Source organism: Leptopilina boulardi, unplaced genomic scaffold (genome assembly GCF_019393585.1).
Source record: "Leptopilina boulardi isolate dan_hultmark-lab unplaced genomic scaffold, ZJU_Lbou_2.1 LbouV2_341, whole genome shotgun sequence".
NCBI lineage: Eukaryota > Metazoa > Arthropoda > Insecta > Hymenoptera > Figitidae > Leptopilina > Leptopilina boulardi.
The window spans coordinates 3,345,396-3,358,563 of NW_026137909.1; the positions used below are offsets into that span (position 1 = coordinate 3,345,396).

General features: G+C 28.0%; 2 protein-coding genes across 2 annotated transcripts; one reads left to right on the top strand and one right to left on the bottom strand.

The window, feature by feature from the left end:
- The first annotated feature begins 1,733 nt into the window (after positions 1 to 1,733).
- On the top strand, positions 1,734 to 2,904 carry LOC127285819 (uncharacterized). Its single transcript, XM_051312007.1, has 2 exons — positions 1,734 to 2,332; positions 2,420 to 2,904. Exons 1-2 carry the CDS (start codon positions 2,045 to 2,047, stop codon positions 2,657 to 2,659), a joined length of 528 nt encoding a protein of 175 aa, XP_051167964.1. The 5' UTR covers positions 1,734 to 2,044; the 3' UTR covers positions 2,660 to 2,904.
- Positions 2,905 to 7,614: 4,710 nt separating this feature from the next.
- LOC127285820 (THAP domain-containing protein 1-like) lies at positions 7,615 to 12,198 on the bottom strand. The gene is made up of 4 exons (XM_051312008.1): positions 11,961 to 12,198; positions 11,120 to 11,315; positions 8,354 to 8,527; positions 7,615 to 8,273 (listed from the first exon to the last, which is right to left on the bottom strand). The coding sequence occupies exons 1-4, from the start codon at positions 12,029 to 12,031 to the stop codon at positions 7,824 to 7,826; spliced, it is 891 nt and encodes a 296-aa protein (XP_051167965.1). The 5' UTR covers positions 12,032 to 12,198; the 3' UTR covers positions 7,615 to 7,823.
- Between the last annotated feature and the right edge of the window lie 970 nt (positions 12,199 to 13,168).

Below are 13,168 nucleotides of genomic sequence, written 5' to 3' on the forward strand. Positions count from 1 at the left end.
GATCAATATTTTTTTGTACCTCATAAAATGTTTCTAGGTAAGTGAAGTAACAAGTTCATGCAGTAGAAAACCGGAAGTATTTCTTTTTAAAATAAATAACTTATGTTATTGTCGAAACTAAGCAAATCCGTTTACATTTACCCCAAATGACCCTATAGCGTACTGAAAGTTGTAAAATTATTTAGATTCGCTTGAAATTTGTTACTCGGGGGTTTTTGCGGTCACTGATTACGAATCTGATGTTAATTTTTTAAAATCCAATATGGCGGATCCAATATCGCGGACGGAAAGTTAAAAAATTTGTTTAGTTTCGCTTCAAACCTGTTACTTGGGGGTTTTTGGGGTCAATGATTACGACTGATGTGATGTTACTTTTTTAAAATTTTAAATGAAGTATCTGATATGGTGGACGAAAAATTTAAAATCCATTCTTGAAGAAATCATTTATTAGTAACTTAAGAAACCTTTAAATATAAAAATTTCGTCAAATATAATGGTTTTTAAATTTTTCGTCCACCATATTAGATACGCCATTTAAATTTTTTAAAAAGTAACATCACATTCGTCATTAAAGACTCCAAAAACCCCCGAGTAACAAGTTTAAAGCGAATTTAAACAATTTTTTCTCCGCCATATTGGATTTTGAAAATTTAACATCAGATTCGTAATCAGTGACCCCAAAAACCCTCAACTAACAAATTTTCAACGAATCTAAACAATTTTACTTGGCGAGTGGGATCCGCAGCAGCGGCCCTAGTGACCGCGTAAGTTTTTTCGTCCTTTTGTCCAATTTAAGTATAAAACGTATTTTACGCAATTTACGCATTTTTACGTATTATACTTAAATTAGACACACGTACGAAAAAAAACTTATTCGGTCACTTGGGCCGCTGCTGCGTATCCCACTCGACTTTGTCCGCTTAATACTTTCGGTCATATCGATTAAAAAATCCACTTGGCGCTTTTTTTTGGCAGCGAAAATAAGTTTTTTTGTTTTATTTTCAAACTTTGATCTATAGCTTCTTCTGAGAAATAATATTATCACCCTAGTAATGCATTTTAAAATTAAAGTTTCCAGTATATTTTGCAAGGAGTAAATGTTAGCTTTCAAAAAAGCTTGTTTGGGGTACTAAAATTACATTTTTCTGGAAATTTGGAATTTAAATCTTGAAATTTGGAAAAGTTTTATCATTTTTGGACTTTTATGACCATTTTAGTAAAGAAAGTGAATTATTAACACAAACAAACGACTGAAAGTATTCTGCGGACAATGTATTTTACATAATCTGCGTGTCAAAATAAGGAAGAGTGCGGGGTGCGAAGAAAAGCGGGGGTACCAGCTATTTGTAATTAAATATTTATTTTTATAAAAAAAAGTCATTTTTAGATAAAATATACCATCCTTGTCTTCCAGTACTTAATTTTTTTGTCTTCTCCCACCGAATTTCTCTTTTTTATGATGAAATAATGATATTCCACAAGGAATGAACCAAAAATTTTAAAAATTAAGAAAAATCCTTATTCAGCAATATAGCCGCACTTTTTTTTGTTTTTTAATTGAATTGCAATAAATTAAATTTAAGACTATAGAAAATAAAATTCTTTTGCAAAAAATGTGTAAATGAATTTACTTGATTTTTTTATGAAAAAACCAAAAGAAAGTCGCATTTTTTTAAATTGCAAACAAAATTGTTACATTATAAAATAATGTTTTACCTGATACAATTAAAAAAATTTCAAAAAAACACATAGATAACACTCTTGCAAAAAATCAATATAGAGATACTGGGACATGTAGAAATAGATAAAAATCAATCTGAATAAATCATAGTATATAATTTATAAATTGCTTATAATCAAATGTTGCGTGAAATGAGTACAATTTTGTATATAATTGTTCTCATAAGGTATAATTTGCAAGATATATTTCAAAGATATTATTTTCCGTACTGGCAAAATTATTAATACTACCACAGTGTTATAGGAGAAGTCAACCGTAAAGCTTCGTTGACAATTATAATAAAGCGATTTTTTTAAAAGAACTATGAATTGGCGTCCGAAAAATATTCGAGAATCAGTGTATCCTCTTTTAATACTTAATTGGATAACAGGTTTAGGTTTCAATGATTATCCAATTGGCAATAAAAGAAATTATTTATTTCTTATTCCTATATTTATAATTACAAGTCTTTTTTGGTGTATTACTTATGTCAATATACAATCGTTCAGTATTGCCTTCAAAGATGTGCAGAATCATTTGTTTCCAATTACTCTGCTCCTTAATACAATGGCAGCAACATCGGCAATGATTTACGGTTGGTTCAATCGTCAAGTAAGTTACAATATTTTTGTAATAATTTTTACTCAAAATTATAATTTAATTAATAATGACTATTTTGTGATTGTTTCAATTTCACAGAGAATGTATAAACTAACGGAAAGTATGCAATCAGTAGATGATTGTTTTGAGTATTTGGGATTAAGGCAAAATTATTGTAAAACCTTTAAACGACTGGTCGTTTTAATAATTGTATATTTAATTCTAATTTGTATGACAGAACTGATTTACTTTAAAGAAACTTCACGGTTCTTCATATCTTTACTACCATTTTATACGACAACTGTCGTAGATATAAGTATTAACTTCTGTATTAAGTGAGTATATATTTGATAGGATAAAAATTGTTTATTACAAAAAGTGTTCGACATTCCAGAAATAATAATCGTGATATTTTATGCAATAGGTTCATTGAAATAAAATTAAAAATGTTAAATATTTTGCTGAAAAAATACTACACTGTAAATTTAGAACACAAAAGAAATCGTCGATTGTTTATCTCTCAGTTATCTAAAGATGTCCAAATGGGATTTTCGTTAAAGGAAAAGAAAGAAAAATTAGAAATATTTAGGTAAGTTATATATGAGGCAAAGTTCCTGAAGTGATCCTACTTTAAAATTGAAGTTTTTCGTCAAATGTTAACAGTGGATTTTTTCAAAAATCGTAACTTCTATATAAAAGGATGAACAAAATTTTAATCTATTTATTTTCGAAAGATTTTTTTGTGCTCTTTTGAATGGTGATTTAAATCTTATTATTATTAGTCGACTATTAACCTGACGACTTTGGCAAGTTGGTTGTTAATAAGAGAATTTATTATTTTAACAAAATGAAGTGAGTATAAAAAAAGAAAACAATTTTTACAATGTATAATTTACAGCCATTATGGCTGGATTCCCACCCTGGTGTCGTTTATTTACATTAAATAAAATTATTTAACATTATTATTTTTAGGACTTTTGTACGCGACAAAATGTCGCGTTACAATATAATAAACAATTTCTAAGGGGCATAGATTTAACATTATTTGTAAAAATAATTACAATTTTTAGGCGTTGTCACTTGGTACTGTATAATGAATTACAAGAAATGAAAGAAATTTTTGGCATACATTTACTTTTACAAATGGCATCAAATTTCTCTGGCTTAACAATCTGGTTTTACTATGCAATGGTTCATTATTATATTCGTCACTACTTGCTATTTTTTTACCTGACACTCAGATGTATTTTAATAATTTATAAATTTTTTCTCATAACAATACCATGTTTCCGCATCAAAATAGAGGTAAGAAATAATATTTTTTTTAACAAACTTATTATAAATTATAGAATTTATTACTAAATTTTTAATTTATTACTGCAGATTGAAAAAATAAAAAATATTTTATCAAATATGAAAAATGTCCCAAAAAATATGTTATTAAAAGAAGAGGTAATGTTAATACTTAATATTAATATTTTTAAATATAATACCTACATTACAATATTGTTAATAATTTGATAAATGTTTCAGATGGATTTCTTCCATTCACAGACTTGTCTACTACCTTTCTCATTTTCAGTTTATGGAATTAATGTTTCGGAATTCGGATTTGTGATAAAGGTAAAAATTTTAATTTAAATATTATATCGTAAATTGAATAGACATCTAACAATAAACCGTTTTGAAAAAGTTATGAAAATTGTACCATTTTGAAATTGACAAATATGTTTCTTTTTAATTTTTTGGCATAGGATTCCAATCAGTACGAAAACTTGCAGGAAGCTTGCCGTGCAAGATTGCAGTGTAAACATGTAGCAAGTTTGGTGCAAGCAACAAAAAGTCCTCTGCGACAAACTTGCAGGGCAAACTTGTTGCAAGTTTACAAAACTTAACACGATACGCAGTTGTAATCGGAGGATCCTACGGATGCGCAAAAAAATTTTTCAACCTCCAAAGCAGGTTGCTACGATTATTATTGTTCGCTGCAACTTTTAAAAATTTTGAAGCAAGGAAACCGTGATTCCTGAAAGATTTTTTGCAGGCAACCTCCCGGGCACAATTGTTCAAAAGACGTCCTCAGGATTTATTTTAACGGATGTCTTTGAGACGTCTTAAAGACGTTCTGAGAATGTTCTATGTCTTGGCCATTAGATTTTTAAAAGATAAGATTGTTATAAATTTTTTTCAAATTTTGAAAATAGAAAAATTTTCATGAATAGATAATATTGTTTTTTAAGTTTAACTTAGACTTAGAAACTGTTGAAAATAAAAGTTGTAGAAATTATTTCTTTAAGTTAAATTCATTTAATTGAAAAGTGAGATCGTAAACGTTGTAGAGGTTCATAATGAGCCGCCGGAAAATAAAAGGGCGTATAAAATTTGTACGGCCCGGCCGTTCGTGTTAGCCCCTGACAATTGAAAAATCGATTTCAAAAAAAAAAAATTTTTTTTTGTGCCGACATTAATTCATGTAATTATGAGCACGCTTTTTTACCATGTGGATAAATTTTATTTTCAAGGCAGTAGATATATTCTGCGTCTGCGCATATTGTTTGGTTTACAGAATTTGTGCAGACGCAAAATATAGCGTATATAATCCCTTCACGGAGAGACCGCCGGTTGGAAAAATTACTAAAAAGATTTACAAGTAGCGGAAATAAGGTTACTTTGTCATACAGCATACTTAATAAAACTGTAGACTATAGTAATTTCTATTCCAATTTGTGTACAATTTTACTATAGTCTACAGGTTTTATTAAGTATGCTGCTAGTAGAATTTTCGATTTCCTACAGCAATATTTGACAATGTAACCTTATTTCCGCTACTTGTAAATTTTTTTAGTAATTTTTCCAACTGGCGGTCTCTCCGTGTTTAATCTCTGGGAAGATTAAATTTACCCGCACGGTGAAAATGGGCTCTATATTTAAAAAATAGTCCATATAACAATAAATTAAAACTTGGACGTAGTTTTTGGACTTTAAAAAAACTAAGTAAAATTATATAAAGTAAAAGTTCGTAAATTATATAAATTTTCGCACATAACGCACCTTTCTAATTATATTTTAGACTTCATAGAATTCCATCTCAATTTTACCATGTTTTAATAAGGTCTAAAAACGATTTGCGCGGATTGTGATATATTTATAATGTGAACAAAACAATAATATTTATTTTTCCAGTTTTTTGTTGGTGTCGTCGGATACTTCTCAATTTTTTTTCAGAATTTTTTAAGTAATAATAAAACGATGGTTTCTACATAGTTTCATGGTATTTAGTTTGGTGTTAACAAATATTTTAATCAAGTATAAAATCGTGCTTACAACTGATAATTTATATAATTATAAATTTTAAAAAATATATATGTATATGTCATTTATAGAAATAAATAATTTTTAATTATAATTCTGACATTTATATATTAGTCCAGTCAAATTAGTCGAAAAACAAGGCATATCATGTTTTAACTCAGGACCTCAATTTTTTTCTTAAACTCTTCATTTTGGGGTAAAAATAACAATAAACATTGATAATTCGAACTTCTACCGGAATCTAAAATATTTTTAAGAAATAGGTGCAAAAAATCCATTTTTTTTGCAAAATGTTGCCTCCATGACATTTTTAGCATAAAAATAGTTATTCTAAAAAAAGTGTATAAAATTTTGAGTAATTTGATAAAAAAATGAACCCTTATTAAGTATCATATAAGCGTTTTGGACCCGATGCCGATATGAAACATTGGCCTCGGAGCATGTTCCCGATAATGTTACATCGGTTGATTAAGGAAATTAACGCGATTTATTGTACTAATATGGTAGATCATATATAGCGTTTGAATTCGTTGCGCGTTTTACCTTCATCAGTGTCGGTTTACGACAATACGAGTCCAATAATATTCGTCGCACCGTGAATGCGCTCTTATTCAACTTAAAGCGTTCCATACCTCCTCGTCTTGGGTTGTCATAATCAATGTCAGCGTCTATACTCTGTTCCAGGAGAGATCGATATTTTTCAGGACGAATTTGGGCCCTTTACGCGCAGAAAACTATAAAAGGAGGCGTATATTATTTTCCTTTTCAGCAAATAAGCTTTCTCTTTCAATTTCTTTTAAATTTGAAGAAACATGTGTATTGAAAACTAAATTTTTTTTATCCATTTTAGGGTCGTTTAGTGCAAAATAAAAAATATTTAAATCCAAAGAAATAATTTTGGAAAAGTTATATACACAATTTCATGATTTACATATGTACAAACTCTAATCTTATAGTATTTGCAAAAAATTTTATACCGTTGTAATTGTTTTAACCTGTACATTGCAAATATAATATTTATACAATTATTTTTTTAAATTCCAACAATTTTTAATTTTGCAATGAAAAGCCATAAAACCATAAAAGACCCTTCCGACTGCCTTTTGAAGACCAGGCTCGCAGGTCACAAAAATTTTAAATATGTTTGCTTGATTTTAGTTATAGGAAAATCAACACATGTTACAATCCTTTTCATATCATTGGCTATGTTTATCAGAAAAAAAATCTAGAAAACGCCTTATTCACTTAAAAATACACCCTTTTACAACAAGATGCGCAGAAAAATATCGATCTCTCCTGGAACAGAGTATAGAGAGAGTGATAACCCCTTTTAACAGATTAGGAGATCTAGGGGAAGTCGGCGTCAATATGCAGTCGATTTTGGATCGTATTGAAAGGAAGAACCTTTCGCGGGACTCATAATTAATTATCGTGTTATACGCTTAATTATTCTTTTAAGTAATTGTTATATTTGTGTTAAATAAATCTTTATTTCTTGTTAAATAAATATGAGTTATTGTATGTGTTATTTGTCGTTATCATATTTGGATTTATCAGTGTCAGTCAACGTCGTCTTAATGTCGTCATTTCAACGTTGCTGAGTTTTTTCATGGTTAATCTTGTTTTGAGATCAGCAATGCACCGATGGTTTGACTTGGTTGGAATCTCCCTTTGGTATTTTTCAGCGTAATTTGAGATAAGTATTTAGCGTTCAATTAATGTGGACTGTGCACGTGAGTTTTTATTAACGCGCAAATGTCCACCATTATAATTGGCATTCCTGGTGGGGAACATATGACCAACCATAAAAAAAACAAAATCATTTTTGTGTTGTCTTTTGTCAGCGAGGGAGCAAATTCCTGTTTTGTCAGCGTGTGTGACAGTTAAAAATTTTGCGCGGTCATGTGCCGGTAATGGTGTCGCGAAATTACAAATTTTACATGTAAGCTTACCTTATGTTAATAATTGAATATGCATTGTACTCTTTTTTTATGAAAATTATTTATTTAAACAACCAGCATTACAACTTAATTAAAATTTTAAATAAATGTCGAACTTTATACACTTTTGTTTTTTCTTTTAAATTGCGAAATATTAAACTCAAACTGCTGAAAAATCTTCCCATCGAATCTCTACTATTATACAAAATTATGAACAAAGATGGAAAACATCTGAAACAATTAGACAATTTCTAACCATTTTGAATAGAATTTTTTACAGATGAGAAAGGTACTCTGTTAGATGACTGCAAAATGTACTTTCGAAGCATTGATTCATTTGGCAAATGTAATTTCTTTCGTAGAAACCTATATGCTTCTGGAGAATATGAATAAATAGTTAAAGCGAATTTTTTCATTTTTTCTGTATAACGAAAACCTGATTTATTCCTTCCTTCATTGTCCATTTCATTTCTAAAAAGTTCCACAACATAGTCGGAGCATCCTCTTTTTTTTAATTCTTTTTCTAGTAATTCATTATAATCATTTTTATTCTTCATGGCATTTACAATAGTCGATAATTTTTTCAATTTTTCGTCTCTACGTTTTAGTCTTTGTTGTAGAATTTTAATTTTTCGTTGATAAAATTCTTCCTTTCGTTCTGTACATTGCTGTTGTGTATTTTGTTCGACATATAACGAGTCCTATATATTTAAATAAATAATTTTAATTATACTCGTCAATTTTAAATTAATATGAAAAAATTTAAGAATAATATTTTTACCTCCAATGCAGAAGTAGAATTTATTTCATTATCTTCTTCTACTTCTTCTTCTTCTTTTAAATTCAATGGTATTTCTGGATTAATTAATACTTCTATTTGAGAATCATTAACTACTTTATTATTGTCTTCGTCATTCGAAGATTCAAATTGAGAATGCGTTGATTCACAAGGACTCTATAAATTATCAAGAAACATAAAATTAGTAAAATTATTATATAAATAAAGGAGAAGCAAATTTTTTGTCAATACATATTGTTAGATATATTTTCGATATGTAAATGTTTTATTAACCCAAACCTTTTTTCATTTTTAACACCTTTGTCCCTTTTAAATTTCAGCTTTCAAATAAAAATAAAAAAAAATTTTAAGGGGCCATAAGGGAATAAAAATGTAAAATAAGGGTTATTTAAAAAAAAAAAATTTGGCATTGAAAACTACATGAAAAACCCAATAAAAATCACTATTGAGAAATTAAAATCCATAGTTATTGTAGAAGTTAGATTTGAAAATAACAGTGTTACCTAGCAACTTAAAACTTCAACCCTCTCTACTGTTTATAATTTTTTTTAAAATAAGTTTATATTTTAAGATTTTGTTACTATCATATGGGTCAACTATTTACCAAAGTATCAAACCAATCCCACAGTGGGCTTGGACTAACTTTAACACAAATGTACTGGCCCATCTCGGCTATCATCAGTTATGAATTCCACATTATTTTCTGAATAATTTGAACCTAAGATGAAAAAAATCGGTAGATATACATTTCAGGGAATTTCAATACACTCATAATTTTTTTAAATTTTCTATTTTTTATGAAAAAAAATTTTTTTCTTGATTTTTACGTAAATGTGGAGCCCATAATTGTTGACCGATTCACATGAAACTTACCAATAATATTAATTGAGACGCATGATTATGTTCTAAAAATCATAAGTTAGAATATTCATTTCATGGAATTTCATTTGTCATAATTATTTTTGAGCCGAATTTTTATTTGTTCGAATTAGTATTTTGCAGAATTTTCATCAAAACCGAATTTCTATATTACTGAATTTTTGTATAACCGAAAATTCACTTCACAGAATTTTTATTTGTCAGAATTTTTATTTTCTCGAATTTTCATTTAACATAATAGGCATTTTAAAGTATTTTTATTGGGTAGAATTTTATTGCATAGAATTTTCTTTCAGATGAATTTTCATTTGTGGGAATTATTATTTGATATAATTTCCAATTTAACTGATTTTTCACACTACAGAATTTTTACTTAACCGAAAAATCATTTAACAGAATTTCTAATTGATATAATTTTCATTTGTCCTAAATTTCAAATGGCCGAACAAACAATCGACAGAAAGATTTCGTCGCGATTTTTAAAATCAACCAATCACAATTTTATGGATAATTTCTGATTGGTTGATTTTAAAAATCGCGACGAAATCTTTCTGTCGATTGTTTGTTCGGCCATTTGAAATTTAGGACAAATGAAAATTATATCAATTAGAAATTCTGTTAAATGATTTTTCGGTTAAGTAAAAATTCTGTAGTGTGAAAAATCAGTTAAATTGGGAATTATATCAAATAATAATTCCCCCAAATGAAAATTCATCTGAAAGAAAATTCTATGTAGTGTGTTCATAATCTATCACATTTCACTTTTATTTCTTTTTAAAAAATTATATATTTCTTATTCCAAATCGGCTTTTTTATACTTCGAAACATTTATTCTTATTCATTTATAATGCAAACTCGAATAAACAAACGTCAATTCAAATGTTTAAGAGAAAAGAATTCACGGTATGAAAAAAATAATTCACCGTAACGTTCCAATTCGGTTTTTTCGCCAAACCGAATTCAGCTTAAGTTACCACCAATTCTTTTCGCTTACTCCTAATTCTTTTTTTTTTTACTGGGTACCTGTCAGTTATAAAAAAGAAAAAACAATTAAGAGGAAATATTTTTTTACTGTATTATGAATTTCGAGTGAAAAATTAGTATTAGCATGAAAATAGAGAACATATAGAAGTCCTTAAAGAACATATAGAAGAGAGTTTAGAAACGATAGAAAACGGCAATGGCTTAGGCTATTGGTCTGAACAGGCAGGAGAAGCGATTTATCACCATTTCATGGAAATTTGGGAACCATACAAAATAAACAACATTGGAGATAAAAGATTCGCGATACAACTTTATAAGGCAGTGGTAGAATTGTCCTCGTTAAATTTGTGAGACATTGATGGACCATTACAAAATTTGTAAAAATGGCTTTATGTATGTGTGAAAAAATAAACTTTTGTTAACAAAGTTTAAACAAAGTTTTCTATCATGTTCTCTATTTTCATGCTAATACTAATTTTTTACTCGAAATTACAGTAAAAAAATATTTCTTCTTAATTGTTTTTTCTTTTTTATTACTGACAGGTAAGTAGAACCTTGTACAGCGTTTATAAACTAGAAAAGTTTGCAAATAATAGATATTTACTAACATTTTTTGCGTCCAAACGTAAAGAATCGGTTTTTTCAAGATTTTTCTTTGGGATAATTACAAAAATTCGTTTTATTTGAATATAGGAGCTGGGGCAATTTCACGGTTTGAAAATTTGGAAAATATAAGCCCAATCCTACAAGTTTTCGTTGTCCAAAGTTGGATCCATTTTTGTATAACTTTACGGCGCTTGAGGAGAGGTGTGAATGGTTAAGATAATTTTTGCTTGGCGTAACTTTTTGCATCAAAGATGTTTTTGTTGGATTTTAAATACTTACTTCAATTTTAATACTGTTTTCGAAAGAAAATGGCACAGCCGTTTTTTTCAAAGTTCGATTAACATTCATTGGTGCATCCACAAAATCAATTTCCTTAAAATGTTCGCTACAAATTCTAGAATATTTTCCTACTGGTCCTTTGACTTGTATTGATTTCAACCAAATTTCTAAGCGTACTTTATTTTTCCAAGGGAAACTATAAAAGCATTTAAATTACAACATATTACTTAACTTAGAAATTTTTTTTTTTTCAATTCTCATAACTTTATTAAAAATACATCAATTTAAAAGTTTTATTTTTTTAATTATGTGTATATTTTAAGTAAACTTTTCGAAAATTTAATACAAAAAAATTATCTAAAAAAGTTGTTTATACTAAATTTTTTTTAAATATAATATGACTAAAATCTCGCGTTTAAAATTGTTCGTATCCTTTAATTTTGTTTTGAAAAATTGAAAATAAAATTTTTAATACAAATTTAAATATATGTGAAAATTGACTTAATATATACCTATATAATTCTTAAAAATAAATCATATATATATAATAAAATAGTAATTAACAAAATTATAATAAAAACGTTAATTGTACTTATACAACTAAAATTATTTTAGATATAGAAACTTGTTAATTTTATTCTGATAAACGGTTAGGATTCACATTAAGGTTAGAAATACAATGAATGCGGATGGAAATAAATAAACACAACATATATTTAAATTAGAAATTACATTTTTGTTTATAATTATAATTTCTTCATCAATTCTTTTATAAGGATTTGTGTTGATCATATAACAACATTTTGATAGCATTTTAGTCAATAGAATATAATATACTTACGAGTGAAATGACACATTATTATTTGGTAACCACTGATTAAAACAATTCTTAACTTTACACGATATAACCATAATGTGCTATTAACTTAAAAATATAATAATATAAATGAAATTTAAAAATAACACTATCTTTTCTCTCTTTCTAAAAAAAACAATAACAAAAAACAAGCACGATTAAAAAAAACAGTCTGGTGGTGAGATATGAAACTCACACTGTAAAAAATCTTTTTGGAGATTGTACATTTACCACTGATTTAGGCTCTGTCAGTTCATCGATATATTTCGAGATCAAGATATGACGTCAGAGGCCTGGAGGGACAACCAAGCAGACGACATATGTAATAATCTTATGGAAAAACTAGCGTCTTCGTTGCTTCTGTTCCTTTTTCAATTTTCATTTTATTTATTTCATTTAAAAAAATGATTTAATTTCTTCTTTTTTTTTATTTCATATCGATTCAAAATGTAAAGAAAAAATTTATGAATGTGAAATAAGAGAGAGTGATTTACGCTATAATCTCTCTTGCGCTAATCATTTTCAAAAAATTTCTTTAAAAACAATATTTTTCACTACCTACAGTTGTAATTATGTTCATTTTTGTTTTTTATAAATTATTTATTAATAACAAAGGAAAATAATATATTAAGGCGCATTCAGACCTCTCGGCTGCCTGCCTGCCTGCTGCAGTTGCCATGGTAACATAATGGGAGTGAGTGAAACAGACGAAAAATTTAAATTTTCTGCTTCACTCACTCTTATCATGTTACCATGGTAACTACAGCAGGCAGGCAGGCAGGCAGCCGAGAGGTCTGAATGCGCCTTTATATTATATAAGTGTTATATTAAAATGAATTACATATTTTAAAATCATCCCTGGCGGATCTCGAAATCGGAATGTACGCTGAATTCGTTGTACATTCGTTACACATTGGTTAAACATTTAATTGGAGTGAAAATTGTGTAGAAACTGAGTGGAAACTGTTGAAAAGTGTAATTGAATTGAATAATAAAAGTATTTAGTGATAGATTTGTGCTGTATTTGTGATAAATTAACGTGTTATTATTAAATAAATAAATTGATAGTCGATAAAGAAGTTGAGTCGCCGACTTTGCACGGTAGGTGGCAGCATTCATACTTTCTTCTTTTTAAAAATTCTCATTTTCAATTGTAAATAGAAAAATTAATTAATTGATAAGTTATATAGATT

Excerpts from the sequence above, each read along its gene's own strand:
- LOC127285819 (XM_051312007.1), top strand. The coding sequence starts at position 2,045 with ATGAATTGGCGTCCGAAAAATATTCGAGAATCAGTGTATCCTCTTTTA. Across the intron at positions 2,333-2,419 it reads ACGGTTGGTTCAATCGTCAA|AGAATGTATAAACTAACGGA; the intron begins GTAAGTTACAAT and ends TCAATTTCACAG.
- LOC127285820 (XM_051312008.1), bottom strand. The coding sequence starts at position 12,031 with ATGGTTATATCGTGTAAAGTTAAGAATTGTTTTAATCAGTGGTTACCA. Across the intron at positions 8,528-11,119 it reads AAAACAGTATTAAAATTGAA|AGTCCTTGTGAATCAACGCA; the intron begins GTAAGTATTTAA and ends GATAATTTATAG. Across the intron at positions 8,274-8,353 it reads ATTCTACTTCTGCATTGGAG|GACTCGTTATATGTCGAACA; the intron begins GTAAAAATATTA and ends TTAAATATATAG.